Raw genomic sequence first — 24,428 nt, 5'->3', positions numbered from 1 at the left:
ATTCAGATTCAGAATTCAGATTCAGAATTCAGATTCAGAATTCAGATTCAGAATTCAGATTCAGAATTCAGATTCAGAATTCAGATTCAGAATTCAGATTCAGAATTCAGATTCAGAATTCAGATTCAGAATTCAGATTCAGAATTCAGATTCAGAATTCAGATTCAGAATTCAGATTCAGAATTCAGATTCAGAATTCAGATTCAGAATTCAGATTCAGAATTCAGATTCAGAATTCAGATTCAGAATTCAGATTCAGAATTCAGATTCAGAATTCAGATTCAGAATTCAGATTCAGAATTCAGATTCAGAATTCAGATTCAGAAATCAGATTCAGAATTCAGATTCAGAATTCAGATTCAGAATTCAGATTCATAATTCAGATTCAGAATTCAAATTCAGAATTCAGATTCAGAATTCAGATTCAGAATTCAGATTCAGAATTCAGATTCAGAATTCAGATTCAGAATTCAGATTCAGAATTCAGATTCAGAATTCAGATTCAGAGTTCAGATTCAGAATTCAGATTCAGAATTCAGATTCAGAATTCAGATTCAGAATTCAGATTCAGAATTCAGATTCAGAATTCAGATTCAGAATTCAGATTCAGAATTCAGATTCAGAATTCAGATTCAGAATTCAGATTCAGAATTCAGATTCAGAATTCAGATTCAGAATTCAGATTCAGAATTCAAATTCAGAATTCAGATTCAGAATTCAGATTCAGAATTCAGATTCAGAATTCAGATTCAGAATTCAGATTCAGAATTCAGATTCAGAATTCAGATTCAGAATTCAGATTCAGAATTCAGATTCAGAATTCAGATTCAGAATTCAGATTCAGAATTCAGATTCAGAATTCAGATTCAGAATTCAGATTGAGAATTCAGATTCAGAATTCAGATTCAGAATTCAGATTCAGAATTCAGATTCAGAATTCAGATTGAGAATTCAGATTCAGAATTCAGATTCAGAATTCAGATTCAGAATTCAGATTCAGAATTCAGATTCAGAATTCAGATTCAGAATTCAGATTCAGAATTCAGATTCAGAATTCAGATTCAGAATTCAGATTCAGAATTCAGATTCAGAATTCAGATTCAGAATTCAGATTCAGAATTCAGATTCAGAATTCAGATTCAGAATTCAGATTCAGAATTCAGATTCAGAATTCAGATTCAGAATTCAGATTCAGAATTCAGATTCATAATTCAGATTCATAATTCAGATTCTTATGAAGAGATTAACCACCGTAATTTTTGTTTGTTACTTTGATTTATCGGCCTAGCGGTGAAAAGTGATGTCCTTTTTAGTAGGGACATCTAAAGATTATGAAATTTTTATATAGATGGATAGAAGGTTAGAAGAAATGAAAGATGGTGAAAATGAGCGGGTAGAATTTGTCTAGAAGCATTACCATCACATACCAAATTTTTGTTCCTCACGAGCCTACTACCATGAAGTGGTAGATACAGATAGAGTTGCATCTACCACCACACATTAGTAAGCTTAGCGTGGTCCGCCCCACAAGCGAGAACTTGTAGTGCGGACGAACAAAAAGATGATATGTGATCGCTCAGATAAGCTCCCTTTAACTCAGAAACGCATCTATCGATGTTTAAGTCTTCTCAGTTTGTTATCTTCGCATTCGTTACATGCGGGGTTTGCAAGCGAAACGGTACGGTCGATAGTCTGATAGTGACCAACCACCGATGCTATGATGTCGTGTTTTTATTTCTTTTTGGCCAAAGTTATTTAATTTTATGAAGAGATTAACAACCGTAATTTTTGTTTGTTACACCATCTTTCATTTCTTCTAACCTTCTATCCATCTATATAAAAATTTCATAATCTTTAGATGTCCCTACTAAAAAGGACATCACATTTCACCGCTAGGCCGATAAATCAAAGTAACGAATTCAGATTCAGAATTCAGATTCAGAATTCAGATACAGAATTCAGATTCAGAATTCAGATTCAGAATTCAGATTCAGAATTCAGATTCAGAATTCAGATTCAGAATTCAGATTCAGAATTCAGATTCAGAATTCTAAGCTGTCGAAAAGTGGACTGATTAACGATAAACTGTCGGTCCTTCAATTGACACTCATAACGGTCCCTTCCTTTCTTTTCTTGACCAGGTCGTGAAAAGAAAATCTCAGCTGTAGAGCTACTGTGAAACATATCAAAGGATATTTCCCACATTTATTTTTAGGAAAATCAAATTTTATTATTTGATTAACATAGAAATTTTTAAAAGTTCTCGTATAGAAAAGATGATTAATGATTCTCACCTTGTACTGGTTGATTTTTGCTCTTCAGCTGTTTATTATATTCAAGAATTCAGATCAAATCTCTCGTTAAAAATGAATCAAAAATAATTAAGATTCATACTTGATAAATTCAGAAGTTATGTGCCAACTATAATTTATATTTTTTTGTTTGGTTTATTTAATTTTTTTTTTATCTCTTTCTAAGAATCTACTATTTTCTTTACATTTGTCTAGATATCTAAGTTTCAGAAATAAAACGCTTTAAAAATAATAAATTCCATAATTTTTAGAAATGTGATAAGATATGATAACAACTATTTCTGACATCGTAGAGGAAAGTCTTAGAGTATTTGATATTGAAGATTTAAATTCATTAAACAACTTTGTTTGAAGATTTGGCCTATGCTTTAGGAAATATAAAAGATTCCTTTTACTTAAAATCTTTCTTAAAATTTCCTTAAAAACTCCCATATTTTGACGAATAGAAAACTTCAATAAGTTTTCTTAGAATTTGAAAATTACTCGCAGTCTTGGGGAAAGATCATCATTGAATACTTTTATTTTAAAAATCTGCTTTTCTATGCATATGTGTAAGAATTCGTTTTTCCAGAAAAGTGCCCCAATTTATAAAATGGATTTTTACCTATTTTCAAAGTTATCTCGAAAAGCAGATCTGATAGAAAAAAAAACTTATTTTATACCTATGTGGTATCAGTGCCCCAAATTATTCTGAATTAGTTCATTAGCAATTTAACAAAAAACAATCTTTAATTTGAATATCTTTTGATATATTCTTCAGTGTTTATAAAAATCTTCACTTTTTTTTACATTAATTAGTCTTACCGTTGGATCTATAAATCTAAAGCCAGTAGAAAAAATAACATGTTCGGATACAAACTATAGTAAAAATCAGGTCTGAAATTTCTGACACCACGGAAAATCTTAATTATGTCAACCTTTGTTAAATATTTAATTGAGAGTTTTTGCAAGTGTCAGAAAATGCATGTTTGCAAGGGAGTTTTCTGGGTTAATTTTATTCTATAATTGTAAATTAGTTGATCTTCAACTCAAAACAAATCAACTTCGGGGTACAAATCCATATTTCTTGAAAACAAGCAGCCATGAATTATTCAACAAAATCCAGCATGGTTTAGTAGCGGCATCATTGCTAAATGCGCGCGCCTCCAACCGCTGCCAATAAACCGAAATGCGCCCGCATTTTCAATCATCAGTTTTTCTCAAGCGGCACGCATCGCTTGCATGTGTGCGTGAAATCGCTCTTCGGTTTGTTTTCGTTTTCGCGACTGTCAAAAAATCGAAAACAAACAGCTTCGCGCACCAATCGCGTCTTTTTTGTGGTGATACCATTTTAAAATGTTGATTTTACCAGTTAAATCTTTTCAAAAGTGTTGAAAACTAGTGTTTGTGCGAAGTTTAGGTGAATGTCTATCCGCGGAGACTGTCAGGTTTTTAAACCGACGGGATTGGAGCTGTTTTTGCGCTTTTCATTTTTAAGGCGCCTCCCGCAATTTCTGGATTGTTTATGATTGAGCATGATTAATCTACCGTCTAGTGAGGTGACATTTAAACCAAAACTTAAAACAGTTCAAAAACTTTTTACGATTGGTGTAGTCTATTGACGAGAAACAAACCATGAATCTGAGAGTGAACATTAGAATCCGAAAAGAGTACAGCGGAATAAGTTATCTATAAAACTACTAGTCATAACGTCAGTCGGAATGGCGGGATACAAGTGTGTAAACTTTGTCGATTTATGTCGTCTCTGTGCCAGCAGTGCTGGCACCAAAACCGGGATATTTTCCGATGAAGGAAAACGCAAAAATATGGCATCAAAAATTGCGGATTGCTTGAAAGTTAAAGTAATTTCATTTGCTCCCTTTCCCTAGACTGAGGGGTAACAATTTCATAAAATATTTTTTTGTTATTTCCAGATTCACGAAAAGGATCGGTTACCGAAAGGAGTTTGCTCGAAATGTTTGCGACAGCTGGATTCGCAGGTCGAGTTCCGAGAAGCTGTTGTCAAGGCTCAGGCCATGCTGGAAAGTTGTCTAAACTCAACCAAGCTGAAAAATGGTGGCATGGTTTACATCAAGGACGATGCCGGAACGGCAAAAGAGGTTCCGGCTAGCGCTCCAAGTCCGATCAAATCGTTACCGGAGATCATTGGTAGGTTTTGCTTTTCATTTGGTCCTTCTGAGTCTTACTATTAAATTATTTTAGCCGCTCCATCTATCACACTTCCAACAATACAAACAGCAACACAACAACCTCAGCTGAAGCTTATTCCGACGGTTAGCGCCGGTGGTCAAACGGCAACGTTGGCACTCGCTCAGACCAATTCTCAGCAACCGCAACAGCAGCAGCAGCAAACGATTGCGATTGCTTCATCGGCAGGAAATTTGACTGGCACAACTCCAATCATAATCAACAGCTTACCGAAAGCATTCCTGCAGCAATTTCAGCAACCCAATACCAGTGCAGGAACGGTGCCTACAGCTGCTATAATGGCGGCACCGAATGCCGATTTCCTGAACAGTTTACTTCAATCGGTTCAGCAGCAGCAGCAACAGCAACAGCAACAACAACAACAGCAGCAGGTTGCAGCTCAAAATCCTCCCCAATATACCATAACTCTGGATGGACAAACCATAAAGGCGAACCAGATTCATTACAAGATTCAAGACAGCAACCAGACGTTCGTTTCGGCAGGAGTTTCCGGTGCCGAAAACGATCAACAAAGGTAAGACCATCAGACTGTCGTTATTCGCAAGACTGTCCCATGAGCATTCACTCATTTTTAAGTTTATCTAAAAAATCGTTCTTATACAGGTTCTTCAATGTAGACTAACAAAAAGTTACATAATTTTGTTCCCAACATACATGAAAAATATATCAAGTCATGTCTGTCCCATATGTAATAGACTAGCAAAGCTGTCCCATGTGTAAATTTTCATAAAATGGCTCCTCAAATTAGCGGTAATTTGTATCAACGATTTGATCAGTTGATTAGAATTTTAATTCAAGGACAGAAGATTATGCTATTTTTGTTTGTACAATGATGAGTTGAAATCATGAAGTAAAATGAGTTTTGTATTTAAACTAATTGAGAGTTATGATAAACGACAAAAATATGGTAAAATTTGTGTCGTTTATCTCAAGACTTTAAGCCTTTAAGGTAACAGTTTAAACTTTAGGAGGACTGAAGGATAAAATGCTACTCTTTGAAAACGCCCTTTTCACGCAAATGCAATCTTAGGCAAGAAATTTTAAATTTGCAATGTGCAATTTACAAAAGTAGAAATTATAGCGGTGTATTTATATATTCTTTTAGTCTAACTCTAATCGGTAACTATTTCTGAACTCTTATTTAAGAAACAGACAAGCGATTTCAATGAATAATTCTCTCGAAATTCATTTAAAGTGTGTCCAACAAATAACAAAAAAAAACCCATCTAGATTTTTGCGATACAAACGCAAATCAGCGTTCCATCTAACTATGCATCTTATATTTCTAAACTTATAATACTTAATGTCCGTTTTTCAAAATGCCATTTACATTTTTTTGCGTTGGATTTCAATTTTTTTACACCTAGACTGAATCGTAAACCTATTTCAAAATGAAAAGTTTGTGGTCACTATTTTTAAAATTTTGTTTTGCTTCCAGCTGTCAGCAACAAGTGGATGAGTTCCTCAGGCTGAAAACACCAGTGAAATCAGACAAGAGAGAAGCGATGGAACAAATGATGGTATGAAAATTCTTAAAGTGATGATCGTTATCCTACTCATATCTATATTGAACCTTCTTATTACAGGAAACTCCACCAAAGAAACCGAAAATCAGTTTGCTAGTGAAATCACCTCAAGCAGCTACCCCGACTCTTGTCACAGCTACTGCGACACCACCTAAGCAGCAACAAGCAACCATTCTGTCTGCCAACGCGAGCCCCGCAGAGATAAATTCCGGCAACATTACAATTACCCCGGTATCCTCTGGAGGTACCTTTTCTACCGGTACATTCCTTGCCAGCACTCCAGTCGCCAGTTCATCCATGGGCAATACCACCCCCATAAAGGCCACCATTCCAATTCTCGATGCATCCAAGGTAATGCAACAGGGTTCCAACAAATGTGCTATGATACCGATTGTCCTCAAGTCGGAATCCGGCGCTGATCAAGTTGCACTAGCACAAATCGCCAATGTAGCCGATATGAGCAAAAACGTTATGCCCAACGTTCAGTACGTTCAAATGAAACTGCAACCCAGCTCGGATGGAATGATCCGTTTAGCGCCAACTCAAATGCCTCCAGCACTAACCCTCACCCCGCAAGGCTTGCAACAGTTTGGAATCCAGCCACTGCAAACTATACAGAACCAACAACAGCAGCAGCAACAGCCCCAGATTCAAATCCAACCGGCACAAACAGCTCAACTGACAATGCCAAGCATTCAAGTTCCGCTGAGCAGCTATCTCAGTCTAGTCGAAAAACAGCCCCAGCAAGTGCAAGTCGCTGCTCCTGAAATCCAAACGTCCCAAGGGCAGCCGACCGCTAACTTGGTTATCACAAATGCACCAGTGATGCAGCAACAGCAGCAAACCCAACGACCTCAACAACTGCCGACCGTTCAACGGCAGTCCATTCCTCCCCCTCCACCTCCAGTTCCGCTACAACTGTCTCCTCCAGCTCCACAACCTTCTGCTCCAGCTCCTTCGGTTCAAACGAGTACCCCTAAACAGCAAAAGGTTAACAATCTACCAACCCGTAAACAACCTGAACCTGATAACAAAACCACCGAATCGCCTCCCTCTGGAGGCCTCACCGCACAATCCATTGCCGCAACCCAGCAGATGAAAGCCATAACGGCTCTTTCGGTTAAACAGGACAGCGTCGAGGGAACCACGTCCACCAGTGGTGGCGGATCATCGACCGGAACCAACCAGCCGGGCAGCGTTTCCGGGGTCAGCTTCACCACCTGCGACGTTTGTTCGAAATCGTTCAAGCGCAAGGAGCATCTGATGCAGCATCTGAAATCTCACGTTGGTCTACGGCCGTTCAAGTGCAGCGAATCCGGATGCAATAAATCGTTCAGCCGCAAGGAACATCTACTTAGGCATACGGTGTCCCATTCGGGCCGGAAGATGTTCTCCTGTCCGGTGTGCCGAAAATATTTCTCCCGAAAAGATAATCTTAACAAGCACAGAAAGTAAGTTTGCTTTCTATTAAATAAAAGGTTTAGGGTGTGCTGATTTTTTTGCTCTTATTTTTAGAACACACACGGAAAATCATAGCACGGCTCCTTATCACTGTCCGATTTGTAACAAAAGTTGCTATACCAAGGGACAGATTTTGAAACACAAACAATTGCATGCAAATGCGTCGACAGGCGGCAGACACACAGCAGCGGTTCAGAATAAGGTAAGTATCTTTTATATAAGATAATTAATAGGTACACGTGGTAAACTATCGATACCACTACGAAGCATATTTTGAACTTACGGTAGTTTCGGTCTACCACGGCCCTATGCACCGGAGGATCGGCGCGGGATCATTAAGTAAGTAAAGTAAGGTAGTTTCGGTAAATGCCTAAGGGGCCATTCAGATACCACGTGGACAGAAAAGTGAGATGTTGACCATTTCCCCCTCTCCATAGACAAGCGGCTTAAGATAAAAAAAACCGGTAACCCTGTTCCCCCACAGGAGTGGGCTAAGGAAGACTGTCTTAAATCCCTCGTTTGATCATATACTGTAGCTAGGTTTTTTCTGGGATTTTCATCCTGTCCATCGGTCCAATTTCCTTACGTTCACCTTGGCTCCATTCCCAGTCTTGGCTTGTATTTTTATTTCTATAAATTTTATATTGGATCAATCATTCGTTTGAAGTTAGACTTTTTAGATATTGATCGGATTGATTTTACAATTTTAGGTGGTCAAGAACAATTCTCCAGAAGCAAAGACACAATCATCATCTGTAGTGTCACAACAGCAACAACAACAGCAGCAGCAGCAGCAGCAACAACAACAACAGCAGCAGCAGCAGCAACAACAACAACAACAACAGCAGCAACAGCAACAACAGAAGCAGCAATTACAACAGCAACAGCAGCAGCAACAACAGTTACAACAACATCATCAGCAGCAACAACAACAACTCCAACAACAGCAACAGCAACTTCAACAGCAATCGCGACAAACCATACAAATTCAGCACGTACAATTACCGACCCAGCAACAGCAGGTTCAACAGCAGCAAATCCAAATCGCCAACGTATCCTCTGCTGGCACAATCCACCCCCAGCACATCTTTACCATTCCAGCCCAGTTGGCAAACAGGCTGCAGATCGCAATGCCCAGTGGCCTAATCACCCAACAGCAGCAGCAGCAGCAACAACCTCAACAACAACAACAGCAACCACAAACCATTCAAGCCATCCAAATTGGGGGGTCGATTCCGGGACTTTCAGCAGCTCAGTTGACTGGTGGAACCGGAGATGGCAAAACGGGCATCATAAAAACAGCCGATGGTCAATCGGCAGTTTACACCATTCTATCGAACCTGATGATCGATGGTTCCCAGTTCATAGGAACGGCTACCGGTGGCGGTGGCCGGGAAATTATGGGTAACATCAAGATTGAGTAGATCTAAAAAGACCGGTACAAGATTAGTGGTATTTGTGATGCATTTTTGGACTACTTTTGACGATATGGTAAGTGTACGAACTTCCTCTCTACTTGTTGAATATTCGTTGCATCTGTGTTTTGCCACCAAAAAGCACTTAATTGGCATATTTTCTTTAAAAGATGGGTAAATTGACGTGCTGTCTCACTTTAACATCAAGAATTGAGGATTGTTCAGCAATGATACAGACTGTAAATATTGGTTTAACAGAGCAGAGGATCGGTAAACTGGGCTCTGAGAAGAATCTCCCATCAGTATGGAAAATAACTCAAAGTTCAGTGGGATATTTTACAACCCTTCAGTTCTTGTATCAATCAGATTGATTGCTGTTAATTATCATGAAAAAGTTGAACATATTCAAGTATGTAGGTAATCAAATTATTCAAAGTCTCTTTTATATGTGATGTCTTTTAAAGTGTTAATAATTTGTCTTGCGGGCAGCAACAGCTTTCAAATACAGTTTTTTTTTAATTTGAAAAAGTTCATACCTGTAGATTTTAAAGATCCTAGCTTGCTTGTTTTCATTAAACAATTGTTTGTCTAATACATACTCAGCAAATTGGAAAGGATAATATAGGTAGATCTTCCCCATGTTGCCCTAATCTTTCACAACTTGAACTTTTCCCACTTGAACGTTGTATAGTGTTCCTCTGGTCCGATAAGATGTTTCTCACACGAACAAACGTCCATCGGGTTGTAATCTTTACAAAGTCTAAACTATTTACAGTCCATACGCAAATGCCCGCACCTTGGCCTTAACCCCGACCATAAGATTCTGCACAACGTGTGAATCAACCGTTTTTTACATATAAACCCATACTTTCTTCAGTTCCTTGACTGTCTTCACTACCTTAGGTCAGGGATGAGCATGCGGCCCTCGAGACATATTTGTGCGGCCCGCGGAGCTTTTCTCAAATTGAATTTATTTCACGATTTTTTTCTACGATAGATTGTTAATTATCATAAAAAAGCAGTCCCTACTAAACCAAAAAATTGAAATACCAATAACTTGATATGCACGCCACTTGTTGACTTATTCGTAGGATTCAATCTTTTTATTGAATTCTTTCAAAGCCCTAGATGCAATATTATTTGTTGAAAAAAATGTAATATTTAGTTACTTAAGTCATTATTTTTCATTTTAAGCAAAGTTAAAATTGTATGATGCAGTTAAATATTTTTGTTCTTGATTAACTCCGGAAACAAGTAAAATTTTAATATTAAGACTGGGTGAACGATTATAGATTTCTTATGGACATGACTCAGTGGAATTTGATTTCTTGACAAAAACAATACCTATAATTCTTTAAACCACCCCTAAAAGTTTATAACGAACTGCATTTTTGGTGCCTATGTTTCAATACCTCAAAACATTTCACAGATTTCGTCTATCACTTCTAGTTTTGTTTGATTGGGTTGATAAATAAGGTTGCCAGAATTTTTTCAGCACGTACCCGGCCGGACAAATCCGGGCTGTTTTATCTAAAAACCTGGAAAAATCCGGGCATTTGATATTAAAATATCGACCTATAATCCGGGCAATATCCGGACAAATGGTCAAATGACTCGACACAAATCAAGAAAAAAAAAAAACTTGAAAAAAAAAATTTTTTTTTTTTCATCAGCAGTTTTTAAATCGTATTTAAGTCTTTCAAAAAATTTCTCAAAATTATTTTTATAAAACTTGATAAAAAAATCATTTTGGATACAAAAAATAAAAAAAAATTCAACACAATTTGTTTTTTTGTTTATTTTAGCAAATAAAGTGAATAAATCAGGGTAAGATCCGGGCCTTTTTCAATGAAATCCGGGCAACCGGGCCGGGCTGGACTTTTGTCAAATTTTGTGTTGAATATCCGGGCAAACCTGGATAGAACCGGGCAATCTGGCAACCTTATGATAAATCAACAAACTTACATAAAAACCAAAAGCTGATTTTCAATCAATTAACTACTCTTCATTCAATCAAGCACTCAGATATTGCCAAGATATTTTTGTATGTACAACGCTTTCGAAAATTGAACTCTACAATATATAGAATTCCTAAAAATAAGATTACAACTTCTTCTGACATCATTAAAGAAAGTTATTGAATATTTAAGATTTTAACTCATTTAAAAACTTCGTTGAAGACTGCGGAATGATTTGACTTGACTCAATTAAGTGTTATTTTCCTTTAAAATTTCATAAAAAAATGCCGTTTTTTGCAGGTTTGTAAAAAAATAACAAAAAAAACTTCCATTACTTTTTTCTCAGAATTAAAATTTACTTGCAGTCTTTGGGAAAGTTGATCATTAAGTCAATAAGTATTTGTATTTTACATTGCAGTCAAAGATACACAAATTGAATTACTTATTTCCTATCTATTTTTAAAGTTATCTCGAAAACTTGAACTTACAAAAAAAAAAACTAATTGAATATTGGGATTCAGTACCCTTGAATGAATAAAAATCAGTTCTGAGATACCTTTCTCCTTGGAAAAATGTGAATTTTGTTGTTTTGTGTTATGTGTGATGTGTTATATATGTGTTATATATATATATATATATATATATATATATATATATATATATATATATATATATATATATATATATATATATATATATATATATATATATATATATATATATATATATATATATATATATATATATATATATATATATATATATATATATATGCCAATCATTGATTAAATTGAGTGATTTTACTTCAAAATTTGCAATCAATATTACCAAAGTCATACGACTTTCATGATTCAGCTATAGAAAGCCCAACCAAGAGGAATCTAAATTAAATTGATAAATTTTGTGAAATATGTAGAAAAATTCCAGGATGAAAAATGTAAACTGTAATATTGACAAATCTGATTAAAAATCTGTGAAATAAAGAATTTTTCATGATTTTGAAGCCTTGATCAATATTTCAATGCGATGATTTCATACGAAACTTCAAATAAAAAAAAAACTTTTATAGAACAAAACATAGAGGCTTCACGACAAAATTTAAATAAATTGTGAAAAAAACATTTCGAAAATGTGCACAGAAAAAACAGCCATGGTTAAGCTTTTAAATGGAAGTGATGACAAAAAATACCACCGCATCAGTTCGAACAAAACAGGGATTTTCTTAGAAAACTGTTCAAATTTTTTTACGAACCATAGAAAGACTTTCCAAATTATTCGTTATTTTATAAAAGGGAAGCAAATGATTTTTTTTGGTAAAAAAATAATATTCTTTTTATTTTTCAAATCAGTAAAACAATTAAATTATTGAAGAATGATCAAATTGAGTGATGAACCTATTCAACTTCGGCTAGCTTAATCACCTTAAATTTAAAAATATGTTTATGCAAGTACATGAATTCGTTTTATTTATCCTTTTCCAGTTTTGTTTTTGTCGGAAATTTGTCGTTATGAAAACTTGCGTAAAGCTCTGTAAACTATTATTACCTAAATTTTATTATAATGCGGCCTGCGAAAAGAATTTCAAATTAAAAGTGGCCCGTTGCTTCAAAAGGTTGCTCACCCCTGCCTTAGGTCGTTTAAGAAGGTTCTGCTTCATAATCGCCTGGCGGAGCTCCGGAGTGTTGAACATTTTCGGCACGAAATTGAAGCACGACCTTGGAGAAGTGGCATGAGGCCAAATCCGGCCAGAAGATTGTTTGGACGTTGTGGGCCTTCAGAAAAGGAAACAGCCTCTTCTGGAGGCACTCTTTCATGTACACCTGTCCTGGGTCACGAAAGGTGCAAACCGGGACCTGGAAAATATCTCGCAAATTTTGACATCTTCTGAGTGCGGACATGCTCCGGAACGATGAACTTATCCTTGGCCGTGAAAACAGGTTGCCAGAAATCTGTTTAAAGTCGGCCTTAACATATGTTTCGTCGTCCATGATGCAGCATTCAACTTTCGGTACACGTTCCTGGCATAGGTTTTGGCGGACTTGTTCTGCTTCTCGTTGCGATTAGGGGCCTTTTGTGCCTTGAACGTTCGAAGCCCAGCCTTAGTTTTGGCCTTCTGGACAAAACTTCGGCTAAGGTGCAGCTTCTTAGCCACATCCCGAACGGAGGCGTTCGGGTTTCGGTTGAGAGACCCAACTACGCGATTGTGAGTTTTGGTGTTGTAGGAATACTTTTTCCTTCACTTCTGGGCTTCCGAACGGTGATCAATCGTTCCTCGAACCGCTTAATAACTCGCGACACCGTGGAATTCGCGATTCCCAACGTTTAAGCGATGGAACGATGCGAGAGATCCTTGTTTTCGTGATGAATGCGCAAGATTTTATCACGTCCGAGCTGTTCTTTCGACTCCATTTCTGCGAGTTTTGATCACAGGACTTTAAAACTTGCAGGATGTAAACAATGCACTATGAACTAAGTCCACCCAAATTTTCATTAAATTCTACCCAACGGTTGAAAAGTTAGAGCAATTTCTTAGTGTGGCAATTTCATCGTTACCACCCGTTAGCCGCCTCATTGATAATAATTGGAGTTTTTCTCAACCGGACAGAGTTATCGTAACAGGTCCTGGTGCAAACATTTCTACAGCAATGGGAAATTGGGGGTCAGTTTAAAAAAAAAACTGATGTTTTCGCCATTCTAGCATTTCTTTTATTCAAGCAGCTTTTAAATCTTGAAAGTAAATGAAACGTGCATCAAAACTAGTGTGGGAATGTTTTGAAGCACTTAAAAAAATTGCTCAAAATAATTCAGTTACTTTCTCTTGGGTACCAGGACACTGCGGAGTTAAGGGTAATGAAATAGCTAACATGCTAGCTAGACAGTGCTCTTCAACATCGTTCTCGGGTTCTGAACCTTTTTGCAGTGTTTCTCGTTGCTTTCTGGAAAATGGAAAAAATGAAAACCAAATGATTAAATCAAACTGGAAGAACATTTTAGGAGCAAGACAATCAAAGAGTTTGATTATTCCAAATGTTAACACAAAAAGCATTATCTAAAAAAGACCTTAAAACATTTACAGGTCTAATAACAGGACACTTTGAATGTTTTGCTTACTTAAAACTCCGATTTTCAAACTCCCCGTGGTGCTGGCTGGGGTGCGAGCAACCTTAGCGGAGATCGGGTACCCAACCCTGGTGGATGCTTTAGTCGCATGCTCACTTTTTTTTTATTAGTTGATCACCCTTTGATCCTTTTTACGGATTGCATTCCAAGGCATGGCGAGCGACCGAATCCTTCCAGTATGCTACTCTGGGTCCATGGGTGCAATTGGACGACTCATGATACTAAGTACCCCTACGTCATAAAGTCCACCTGGGGCCTCTGGCCATAATTCCCATCCGGACCTGCATCGAAGGCTATACCCGAGATGGGAGACCAAGTCCGCGCTTAAGCGCTCATCGGCAACTCCAATTCGAGTCAAACTCCAGCATATATACCCTGCCTCTTGTTACGATTCAAGACTAAGGACCTCTCCTCTAACGACTCGAGGTCCGGCCTTTCGAGTCGGATGCTACCTGAGTAGGGTCTCCGTACGCCTCTGTTCTTCATGTCAGGGGTGGCGTACGGAGTGCAACAACGTTCTGGTGGTGTTCGGGACCCAAAACAGCAACATCATGACGGTCCTCCTGCGAGATAGTGGGGTTAGCTGCGGGCCTTGCGAGTCCGTGATTACAAAAAAATACAAGCAACGAACAATGAACAACAAATTTCGGATGGAAGTCGACAAAGACCCACGCGACGAAAAGAAACAAGCGATTGGAAGCTTGGAACATGGAACTGCCGATCTCTAAATTTCTTGGGCAGAGCCGCAAATTCGACATCGTAGCGCTGTAGCGGAAGAGGCTGCTCCACGGTACGAACGTTCCAAGATGGTTATGCCATCTACCAGAGCTGCGGTAACACACACGAGCTTGAAACAGCTTTTTTAGTGATAGGGAAGATGAAGAAGCGCGTGATCGAGTAATGGCCAATCGACCCACGAATGTGTCGGTTGGGGCGATTCTTCAACATCAGCATCGACAAAGACGAATTCTGCGCGCAGCTGGAACGTGAATACGACCGCTGCCCAAAACATAACATCAAGATCATCATCGAGGATTTTAACGCTCAGGTCGGCCAGGAGGAAGAATTCAAACCGACAATTGGAAGGTTCAGCGCGCACCAGCCGACCAACGAAAACGGTCTAAGACACATAGATTTCGTCACCTCCAAACGTATGGCCGGACGTAATACCTTTTTCCAGCACCGCCTCCCACAAAAAATGCAAGATAGTCAACTTCACTCGTGCACGTAACACAGTCAAATTCGAATATCAACTCTCGGGTTCAACATTGGAGAATGTCAAATCCATTCTCGACCTGGGAGTGAAAATTGACAACAAACTAACATTCGCTGAACAAATTGCGCTCACGTCTGCGAAGGCTTTTGCTGCATTAGGATTCTTGTGTCGTAGCACGAAAGACTTCGACGACGTCTATGCACTGAAAGCAGTGTACTGCTCTTCGGTTCGTAACATTATGGAATACGCCGCTCAGGTATGGGCTCCTACTCAGAGTACACACTGCTACCGACTTGAACGTGTCCAGCGAAGCTTCGTTAGGTACGCTCACCGGCGACTTCCTTGGAACGAACCACTTCGACTTTCGCCGTACGAGCAAAGGTGTTCTCTGATAAGCATTGTTTCTCTAGAAAAAAGTCGTACCGAGCTACAACAATCATCTATTTTTGATGTCTTAACTAATCGTGTTAACTCTGCTTACGTATTGGAACGCGTCAACCTTTACATATCAACGAGGACACTACGACGACGTCAGTTCCTCTGGATACCTTTTCACCGTACTGCATATGGCCGAAACCATCCCATTGATAAATGTTGTGAACGTTTCAACTCAGTGTATCATCTTTTTAATTTCGATATGTGTAAACGTAGATTTAAATTAGGATTAAGTAGTATTTCTTAGTTTTAAGTTAGTCCAACCAAAGATGAACTAAATAAAACAAGTACACCTGGAGATCACCGTACCAAACGCAATCACAGATCGACCACGTTTTAATAGCCAGCAAGCACTTCGCGGACATCATCGACGTCAGATCCTGTCGAGGCGCCAACATCAAGTCAGACCACTATCTTGTGATGGTGAAGATGCGCCCGTAAGAAACAACATACGAAACCGACGCCCCCCTCGGTTAAATATCGCACGACTGAAGCAACCTGAGGTCGCGGCAGACTACTCGTAATCGCTCGAAGTAGCGCTGCCGGCACAGGGCAAGCTTGACGAAGCCCCTCTCGAGGACTGTTGGGATACTATCAAAACAGCCATCAACAGTGTTGCGGAGAACGTCATCGGTCATGTGGAACGAATCCGACGGAACGACTGGTTCGACGAGGAGTGCAGGAAGGTGATGATCAAGATAATGCCGTGCGGGCGGCAGTAATGCAAAGAGGCACCCGTTGAAATGTGGAAAATCACCGACAGCGGAAGAGGCAGCGAGTTCGGATTTTCCAGAAGAAAAAGCGCCTTCTGGAGGAGGAGGAACTGGAGCAGCTGCATCGTTCCAAGAAACACGAAAGTTCGAAATCGTGAGGTGATCAAAAGGTGAAAGCAGAGTCTCGATTAACACCTGAACGGCGCACATGCAGGAGTTCAAGACGGTGGGGGAAGGTTCATCGCCGGCGTAGCCATCGACAATTGCCTACACCGGTGTTGATGGTCCGGATCTAAGACACATAACAGTTACCGACCGGTAGGAAGGGGTAATATTCCCCATCTAAAAAAGGGCTTTAAATTGGACTGTGAGAGCTACCGAGCGATCACTGTCCTAAATGCCGCCTACAAAGTGCTGTCCCGAATCCTATTCCACTCCTTAACGCTACAAGCAAACAGATTCGTGGGAAGTCATCAGGCCGGCTTCTTGTGGGACGGTGCACGACGGACCAGATCTTCACATTACGGCTAATCCTCTGAAAATACCGTGAACACCAAGTCCCTACGCACCTTCTATTCATCGACTTCAAAGCCGCATACGACTCGATCGACCGTGACGAGCTATGGAAAATCATGGACGAAAACGGCTTTTCCGGGAAGCTTACCAGACTGATCAAGGCGACGATGAATGGAACGCAGTGCTGTGTGCGGATTTCGGATGAATTGTGAAGTTCATTCATCTCACGCAGGAGGCGATGGTCTATCCTGCATGATATTCAACGTGGCGCTTGAATGTGTTATTCGACGAACGGTGGGTGAGATGCGGGGCACAATTTTCAACAGATCCATTCTACTTATCTGCTTTGCCGACAAGATAGTCGGCAGATCATCTGCGACGGTGGAGGAGATCTACCGCAAACTGAAACGCGAAGCAGGAAGGATTGGGTTAATGATTAATACGTCCAAGACGAGATCTGAGATACCGACCCAAACCACCTGTCAAGTAATAACAAGGTCACGATCGATGGCGACGAGCTGGAAATAGTCGATGACTCACTGGTGACCGCAGACAATGACACCTGCCGTGAGATCCGGCGGCGAATGATCAGCGGAAGTCGTGCCTACTAAGGACTCCACAAGCAACTGCGGTCGAGAAGACTTAGCCCTCGCACGAAGTGTAACCTATACATGACGCTCATTAGACCGTTTATTCTCTACGGGCACGAGACATGGATACTGCTCTCGAGGAGGACCTACGTACACTCGGAGTATTAAGTGTGTGGAGTGTTAAGAACCATCTTTGGCGGCTTGCAGCAGAACGGAGTATGGAGGCGAAGGATGAAACACGAGCTTGCGTGTCTCTACGGCGAACCCAGTATCCAGAAGGTGGTGAAGGCTGGCCGGACACGCTAGACAGGACATGTTGCGAGAATGCCGGACGACTGTCCGTTAGGAACGGTCCGCTACGAATCCTGTAGGAACGAGGCGAGTAGGGGTGAAAGGGCCGAGGTAGTTAGACCAAGTGGAGCGTAATCTGGTGATTGTGAGATGTCCGAGAAATTGGAGAAGGGTTGCCATGGATCGTGTAAGTTTTAAGAATTATGTTCGTCAAGTTATGTCGTGAGACGGAATACTAAGTAAATAAAAAAAGGCAACAGTCATTCTTACGTTTGTTGATTTTGTAGGGCTGAGAGCACCTGTATCCGTGGAATATTCTTAAGTCTAATTTATACATGAATTGAACCAACGAAATTAGATCCAATCCAGTGAAAAAACTGGCAATCCCACTCGTGTTCCATTATCTTTCAAACGGTTTAGAACTGCGTCAAATTGGATCCAAATCTCTTCAATTTTGGGTCAATACTTATACCAGTAACCAGTTTTAAAAACTTTTGAGATGAAACTATTACAAATAACGAATGCGGTTGCTTGGGTCGGAATTTGAGTCTAAACCGGCGGTTTGGACCACGGATACAGGTGCTCTGAGAAGGAATCAACGGAGCATCTTCTGTGTGACTGCCCTTGTCTTATATCAAAAAGAACAAAACTGTTCGGAAAATATATACTAGTTCCTTCCGAAATATATTGAAACTTAAGCAGGTTATCAATTTCATTCGTGTAGTTCTTCCATATTGGAAAAATGCTAACCAACAGGAAAGAGGCACTATTGAAATCAACCATAGTGATCTATCTGGATTAGCTACATTAAATAGGAGACACACCACAAAAAATCTAACATCTGGTCGCAGTGGTAGAAACCCAGCTAGTAAAAAAAGGAGCACAATCGCGTCCCTTCTTTTCGGGAGAGCATAACATGATTCACAAGACTTTTTGCGAGACTGAGAATGCTGATCTTATCACTGATTGTTTCTTGGGCTAATTTTTATTGTAAGTTTATTTGCTAAAGCATAAAAAATGCAAGCAATCGAGCGGCTGGTTAAGATGGGGTCAGTGGCTTCAGACAAGATTTACCCCTTTGAAAAAAAAAGAGTGAATTGATTAGAGCACGATTGAAAATGCCCAAACTTATTTCCAAAAGTGATTTGAACACATTTTTTAACTTACAACAAATCAAATTAAATTTCTTTTTCAAGTTTAATTAGTATAAAATTCAATACAGCCACCTTGTCCACCATCTTCGCCGCAGAAAGCCAGTTTGCCTTGAACTGCTGCTCGTCCTTAGCAGTTTTTTTGGTCTTATTTAGGTTCCGCTTTACAATAGCCCAGTATTTCTCAATTGGGCGGAGCTCTGGCGTGTTGGGAGGGTTCTTGTCCTTGGGAACCACCTGCAAGTTGTTGGCGGCGTACCACTCCATGGCCTTTTTACCGTAATGGCAAGATGCCAAATCCGGCCAAAACAGTACGGAACAACCGTGTTTCTTCAGGAAAGGCAGCAGACGTTTATTCAAACACTCTTTCACGTAAATTTCTTGGTTGACAGTCCCGGAAGCTATGCAAATGCTTGAAAGTGCTTGAAAATATCTGCTACCTTTCCCCTTCCTTTTGCCGTATAAAATTCCTGTCCCGGAAGCTGTTTGTAGTCGGCTTTGACGTAGGTTTCGTCGTCCGTTATCACGCAGTCAAACTTCGTCAGCATCGTCGTGTACAGCCTCTGGGATCGCGCTTTGGCCGTTCTATTTTGTTTACCATCGCGATTTGGAGTCACTACCTTCTTGTAAGTCGATAGTCCGGCTCGTCCAGACTTCCTGGCTGTCAACAAACGTTCCTCAAACACTTTAATAACATTTGTAACGGTTGATTTGGCAACTTTTAGCGATTTTGTCAGCTTTGCGTGCGAGTAGCTCGGATTTTCGCTATGCGCGAGCAAAATATTGATACGCTGCTCTTCTTCCTTGGACGGCATTTTGACAACTAAAGAGTGAATTCCAAAATCAAAATAGGAGTAACATTCTACACACACACCTTCAAAATTAGGGGTGTTCAGTTTTTTTTAAATGTAAAATTGAAAGAAATACGTCAAGTTCATATTGACCAAATTTTTACCGTATCACCCTTTAAAAATCGTCTTGTAATCGACCAAAATCTTTAAATTGTTACTTGAATGGTCTAAGGCGAACCCGATTACAAAAATAATTTGTACAATTCTCCGAATGTTCTAAGTTTTCTCCCTTTAAGTGGAAAATCGCTTCGACAAGAATTCGTAACAAGAATTTTCGAATTTCTATACCTCTATATCACAAAATTTAATATAAAATGCATCACAAATAGCCAGTTCTTGAAACCCTTTATTTCATGTACGTACCTAGTTCGAACAACGCAAAGCTGCAATCAAAAACAGTTTAGATTATAATAACTGAACCAACCAATAATCGGGTGCATTTAAATCATGATTTATTACGTAATCACAATCACACAAACTCTCACAATTGATTTTGGTGCACACAACCGGTCCATCTGATTAAAATCTAATCAAAATTGGCAAGTAGGGAACCGCAACCAAGTGTAAGCTTGGACTTTTTTTTCCATGCTAGGAGTGTTACGTATATTTATGATAATGATTGTGTAAGCACCCTCTATTTTTTTCAAGAATCAACCATGATGCCATATTTGTAAGATAGTCAGCGTGTAAGGTAATCGTAGTATGTGTCATGTGCATAGCTTTAAGGATTCGTGTACAAATTGTGTATAGTTTTTATAGTGTTTCTATTGTGAAAAAGAACGAATCTAAGATGAAAACCTAACAGCAAATATATCAAACCAGTGTCAAAATATGTCTTTCTTTTTTATGATTTGAGAATGCCAATGAAGAAATAAGTGTCTTTAGATGACCTAAACAATCTAAAATAATTTTTTAAAATGAATAAAATGTGAATGTATTGCTGATCCACTCTTTTTTTCTATTTCTGCGATAGCTGATTTGGGCTCCCGTAGGGTACCACTGTAAAAAAAATTACAGTATTCAAGAAAAAAATGAGCATTGTTCTACATAAGGATTATTTATCGACTGAAATTAAATCGGATGAACAAGCGGAAAACATTTAAAGATGATTTAATAAAAAGTTGTCAAACAAACATGTATACCAAATATTATTATCGGATTATCTATTGTTTATAAAACAAAAAATTGTATTTGCCTTGAGCTTGGTCAATCAGCGGTCAAAATCACGGAAAAATGAATAATAAAAAAAAAACTGTTTGCGATGGGGTCAATCAGCGGACAAATTCACGAAAAAAAAGAAAACGCTGTAGTTGTTTAAATAAGTTTAGAGTTCGACGACACGGTAGCGATCATCATTGAATGTTGGATTTCGTGCTATGTTTTGCAGTCGGAGTTATTCGTATAAAGTTTAACTGAAAAGCGGTTAGCGTGTAGAAAACCGACAGATTTTATACTGATTTGACAGATCGCACAAGTTTCGCAGTTATGAGTGCGCAGTCCAATTTTTTCCGATGCGAATGGTATTATTTCCTATAATAGATCATTATCCGTACACAACTCCTTTTTTTAACTTCTCATATACGATTTGTTACATTTTAACAACAACATAATTGAATTCGACCAGCATATAAAGTATCAAAGACGCATTTATCGCATCAAAAATCATCGTCATGCCAAATTCGTTAATTCTCGGGCTATGGAAAAATGTGTTTTCAATAGTGTTCAATATTTTTTGTTTTGTCTGGGATTTTAACGCTCGTAATTAATTCAATCTCAATGAATACTAAGAACAATAATATTTCATTCCGATGACTTCATGTTTTGTCCTCTCTTGCAAAATAATGATTTGAAGATTGATTCAAGAATTTACTTCTTAACTTTTCAATGAAATTAGTGAGTAAGAGTGAATTTTTTAACTGTGTTTACTGCTCCGGCTAGCCTACCGCACGGAAGGCTACCGTCGCTCGATTAGAAATTTTCCCAGTAACCGCAATATTACTTCCTCAACTGATCTATCCTACACAACCATGAATAAGAAAACCACTATTTTGACGAAACTTAGCGAGGCGGATAAAAATGATGGCGTTCAAAATAACTGTTCAAATGACTTGCTTCTAGTTTATATGAAAGTCATTCTATTGTCCCCGGTCCCCGGAATAGGTGATGAAGAGCTTCGCGGTTACCTCTATATTGAGTGGTTTATTTCTCTTCTTTTTTCCGGCTTATGTCGTTGGAAAAAAGGTACAAATTTAAATGCTTTCGAAAACTTTACAACTGTATCCATTTCATTGTATTACATCTCACATCAGTTTGATTATTACCACGCTAGTTGTAGCGAAAAATTTAGTCTGGCTAACATATCGGCCTGTTGTAATCGACCGTTGCTGCTGCCTCCAGTTGTCCTCGACGTGTGTTCCACCCGATCTGCGCTACCCGTTTCGGCCGGGAAAGTGAAGCCAGTGTTAGCTAATGTAAGTATAATTTGTTTACAGTACAATATTTTTAATTTATTTTGTAAACTGCTTAGTACTTTTTATTTCGTATGGAGCAGGATTAATTCTCATTCTTCCCTCGACAGAGGGAGTTGTGCCACAATTGCGCGAGACGGCTGTGAGCCGTCTCTAAGCCGTACTCCAAGGGTTAAGGAACATAAACATCTAGATCTCACAGAAACTACATCTTCTAATCTAAACTATTTTCGATCATCCTGTTTCTGTTACTTTCCAAAGTGTCAAGCGGAATGTGCGCTGAACATCACCCGGATCCTGGTGAACAATACCTTTTCCAAGGAGCGGGCCATCCAGGTACTAACAGCACGAGCTCCACCGGGTTCGCAATGGCGGCTGCTGATCACAACTGCTGTCACCAGATGTGCCAGTTTTGTTTACGAGGTGCTGCCTGCTATTGATTAACTTTGAAGGAACACGTTCAACAACAATTTGTAATTTCTTGCAGCCAATGTGTGACTATAGAGATCAAATTGCTGAAAGAAAAGTTTCACAAATCTGTCTACCGTGTGCGAGCCGTTTTCTGGATTGCGTTCTGATGATTTCTGTTCGGGTAGTTGACGATCATCGAAAAAACGACATTTTGGTAACCTTCTTTTTTATTATTCCATAGGATTGTCCAGAGGCCAATTGGAACTCGCTGGAGCATTGTAGTACGCTGCCGGCAACTTTGTGCGAGTGTCCGTATATATTTGTGCAGTCCAAAGTGTACTGAAATTTTTAGAAATATTTACAAATCAGGTCCACAATCACAAGAATTGCTTTGTCGTTAAAATTTCAAAAAATGCAAAATCAATCAATTTGAATCCTGAAACCACTTTTAATAAAACTTTTATACCCACAAGCAAACAAACAGACTGATTGCTTTTTTTTAGAAAAACATTAAAATAGAAATTTTGGCGTATTAAAGCTTGCTTATTTAGAATTGGAAAAAACTCATATTGTGGTGCTCTTTGTGGACGGATTTGGAAGTTGATATTTTTGACGTTCCGCAAATCGACTGTACTTTGTAAACAAAATTGTGCACATTTATTTAGAAAATCTATTGTGGTTCGCATCTAGGCTAGCTAAACACCGGAAATTGCCTAGAAATACCGTATGGCGTGTTATAAAACGTTATAAGGAAACATTGGCTACGCTTCGGAAGCCTCAAGCCAATCGTCGGAGTGGAACTGTCGACCGAATAGACTTTGAAACGGTAAGATTTTGAAGACGATTAAGAGGAATTCCGATCTGTCGTTCCTTGATTTGGCCAGAAAATTCGGTGCTGCTCAAAGTACCGTGAGGAGAATTCGACTCCGGGAAGAAATCAAGTCGTACCGAGCTAGCAAACAGCCAAATCGGACGATAAAACAGAATAGTGTGGACGAAATCCGTGTTCGGAAGCTATTTGACCAGGTGCAAACCAAGTTCGACGGGTGTCTTCTGATGGACGATGAAACCTATGTAAAGGCTAACTTCGGGCAAATCCCAGGTCAAAAATTTTTCTTAACAACGGCTCGGGGGGATGTTCCAGCAAAATTTAAATTTGTTTTTGCCGACAAATTTGTACGAAAATTTATGATTTATGTCTCCACGAATAAATTTCGACGTTCATTCGATCCTACGATTATTCCGTAATGTTTTGGCCAGATTTGGCAAGCTGTCATTACAGCAGTCGTTCAAGAATGGTATGCTGAGAAAGGGGTCCAGTTTGTTCCGAAAAACCTTAACCTATCCAACTGTCCCCAGTTTCGCCATATTGAGAAATACATGCAAAGGAGATTCAAGGCAAAGGGAAAGATCAGATTGAAACCTTGTGGAATAAGATTGCTAAAATGATGGACGGAGAAGGTGTGCGCCGCCTAATGAGTCGTGTTACAGGAAAAAATCGAGAATACCTTCGACTCCGTGACAAATAATTTTATCCGTATTTTTTCTTAAAAGTATGAAGAAAACGTTACATATCTATAAAAAAAAGATCAAAAAGATCTTGAATTCAATAACAAGTAACTAAAACACAGGCAATTGTTTCTGTTCCAATTCTATCTGAAGCAAGCTTTAACTAAGGATTTTGTTTAAAATCAATCCAGAATGGCGATTACTCTTAGACCTAACAGCCAATAACTCTTTTCACTAATCACTAATCGTACTTCCACAGCCAGAACTTATGTCTGAG

At 39.0% G+C, this 24,428-nt stretch overlaps 2 protein-coding genes across 2 annotated transcripts; both read left to right on the top strand.

Annotated features, from left to right (window-relative positions):
• Positions 1-3,606: 3,606 nt before the first annotated feature.
• Positions 3,607-11,485, top strand: LOC129750782 (transcription factor Sp4-like). The gene is made up of 7 exons (XM_055745832.1): positions 3,607-4,153; positions 4,226-4,460; positions 4,515-5,034; positions 5,959-6,040; positions 6,107-7,497; positions 7,562-7,709; positions 8,218-11,485. The coding sequence occupies exons 1-7, from the start codon at positions 4,013-4,015 to the stop codon at positions 8,929-8,931; spliced, it is 3,231 nt and encodes a 1,076-aa protein (XP_055601807.1). The 5' UTR covers positions 3,607-4,012; the 3' UTR covers positions 8,932-11,485.
• A 6,203-nt stretch (positions 11,486-17,688) lies between these two features.
• On the top strand, positions 17,689-22,996 carry LOC129752345 (uncharacterized). Its single transcript, XM_055748134.1, has 4 exons — positions 17,689-17,837; positions 22,342-22,654; positions 22,719-22,823; positions 22,884-22,996. The coding sequence occupies exons 1-4, from the start codon at positions 17,689-17,691 to the stop codon at positions 22,983-22,985; spliced, it is 669 nt and encodes a 222-aa protein (XP_055604109.1). The 3' UTR covers positions 22,986-22,996.
• Positions 22,997-24,428: the final 1,432 nt, after the last annotated feature.

The sequence above is a fragment of the Uranotaenia lowii genome, chromosome 3, assembly GCF_029784155.1.
Source record: "Uranotaenia lowii strain MFRU-FL chromosome 3, ASM2978415v1, whole genome shotgun sequence".
Classification (NCBI taxonomy): Eukaryota; Metazoa; Arthropoda; class Insecta; order Diptera; family Culicidae; genus Uranotaenia; species Uranotaenia lowii.
Note: the sequence above shows the minus strand (reverse complement) of the source record. Positions and strands in the feature narration are given on the sequence as shown.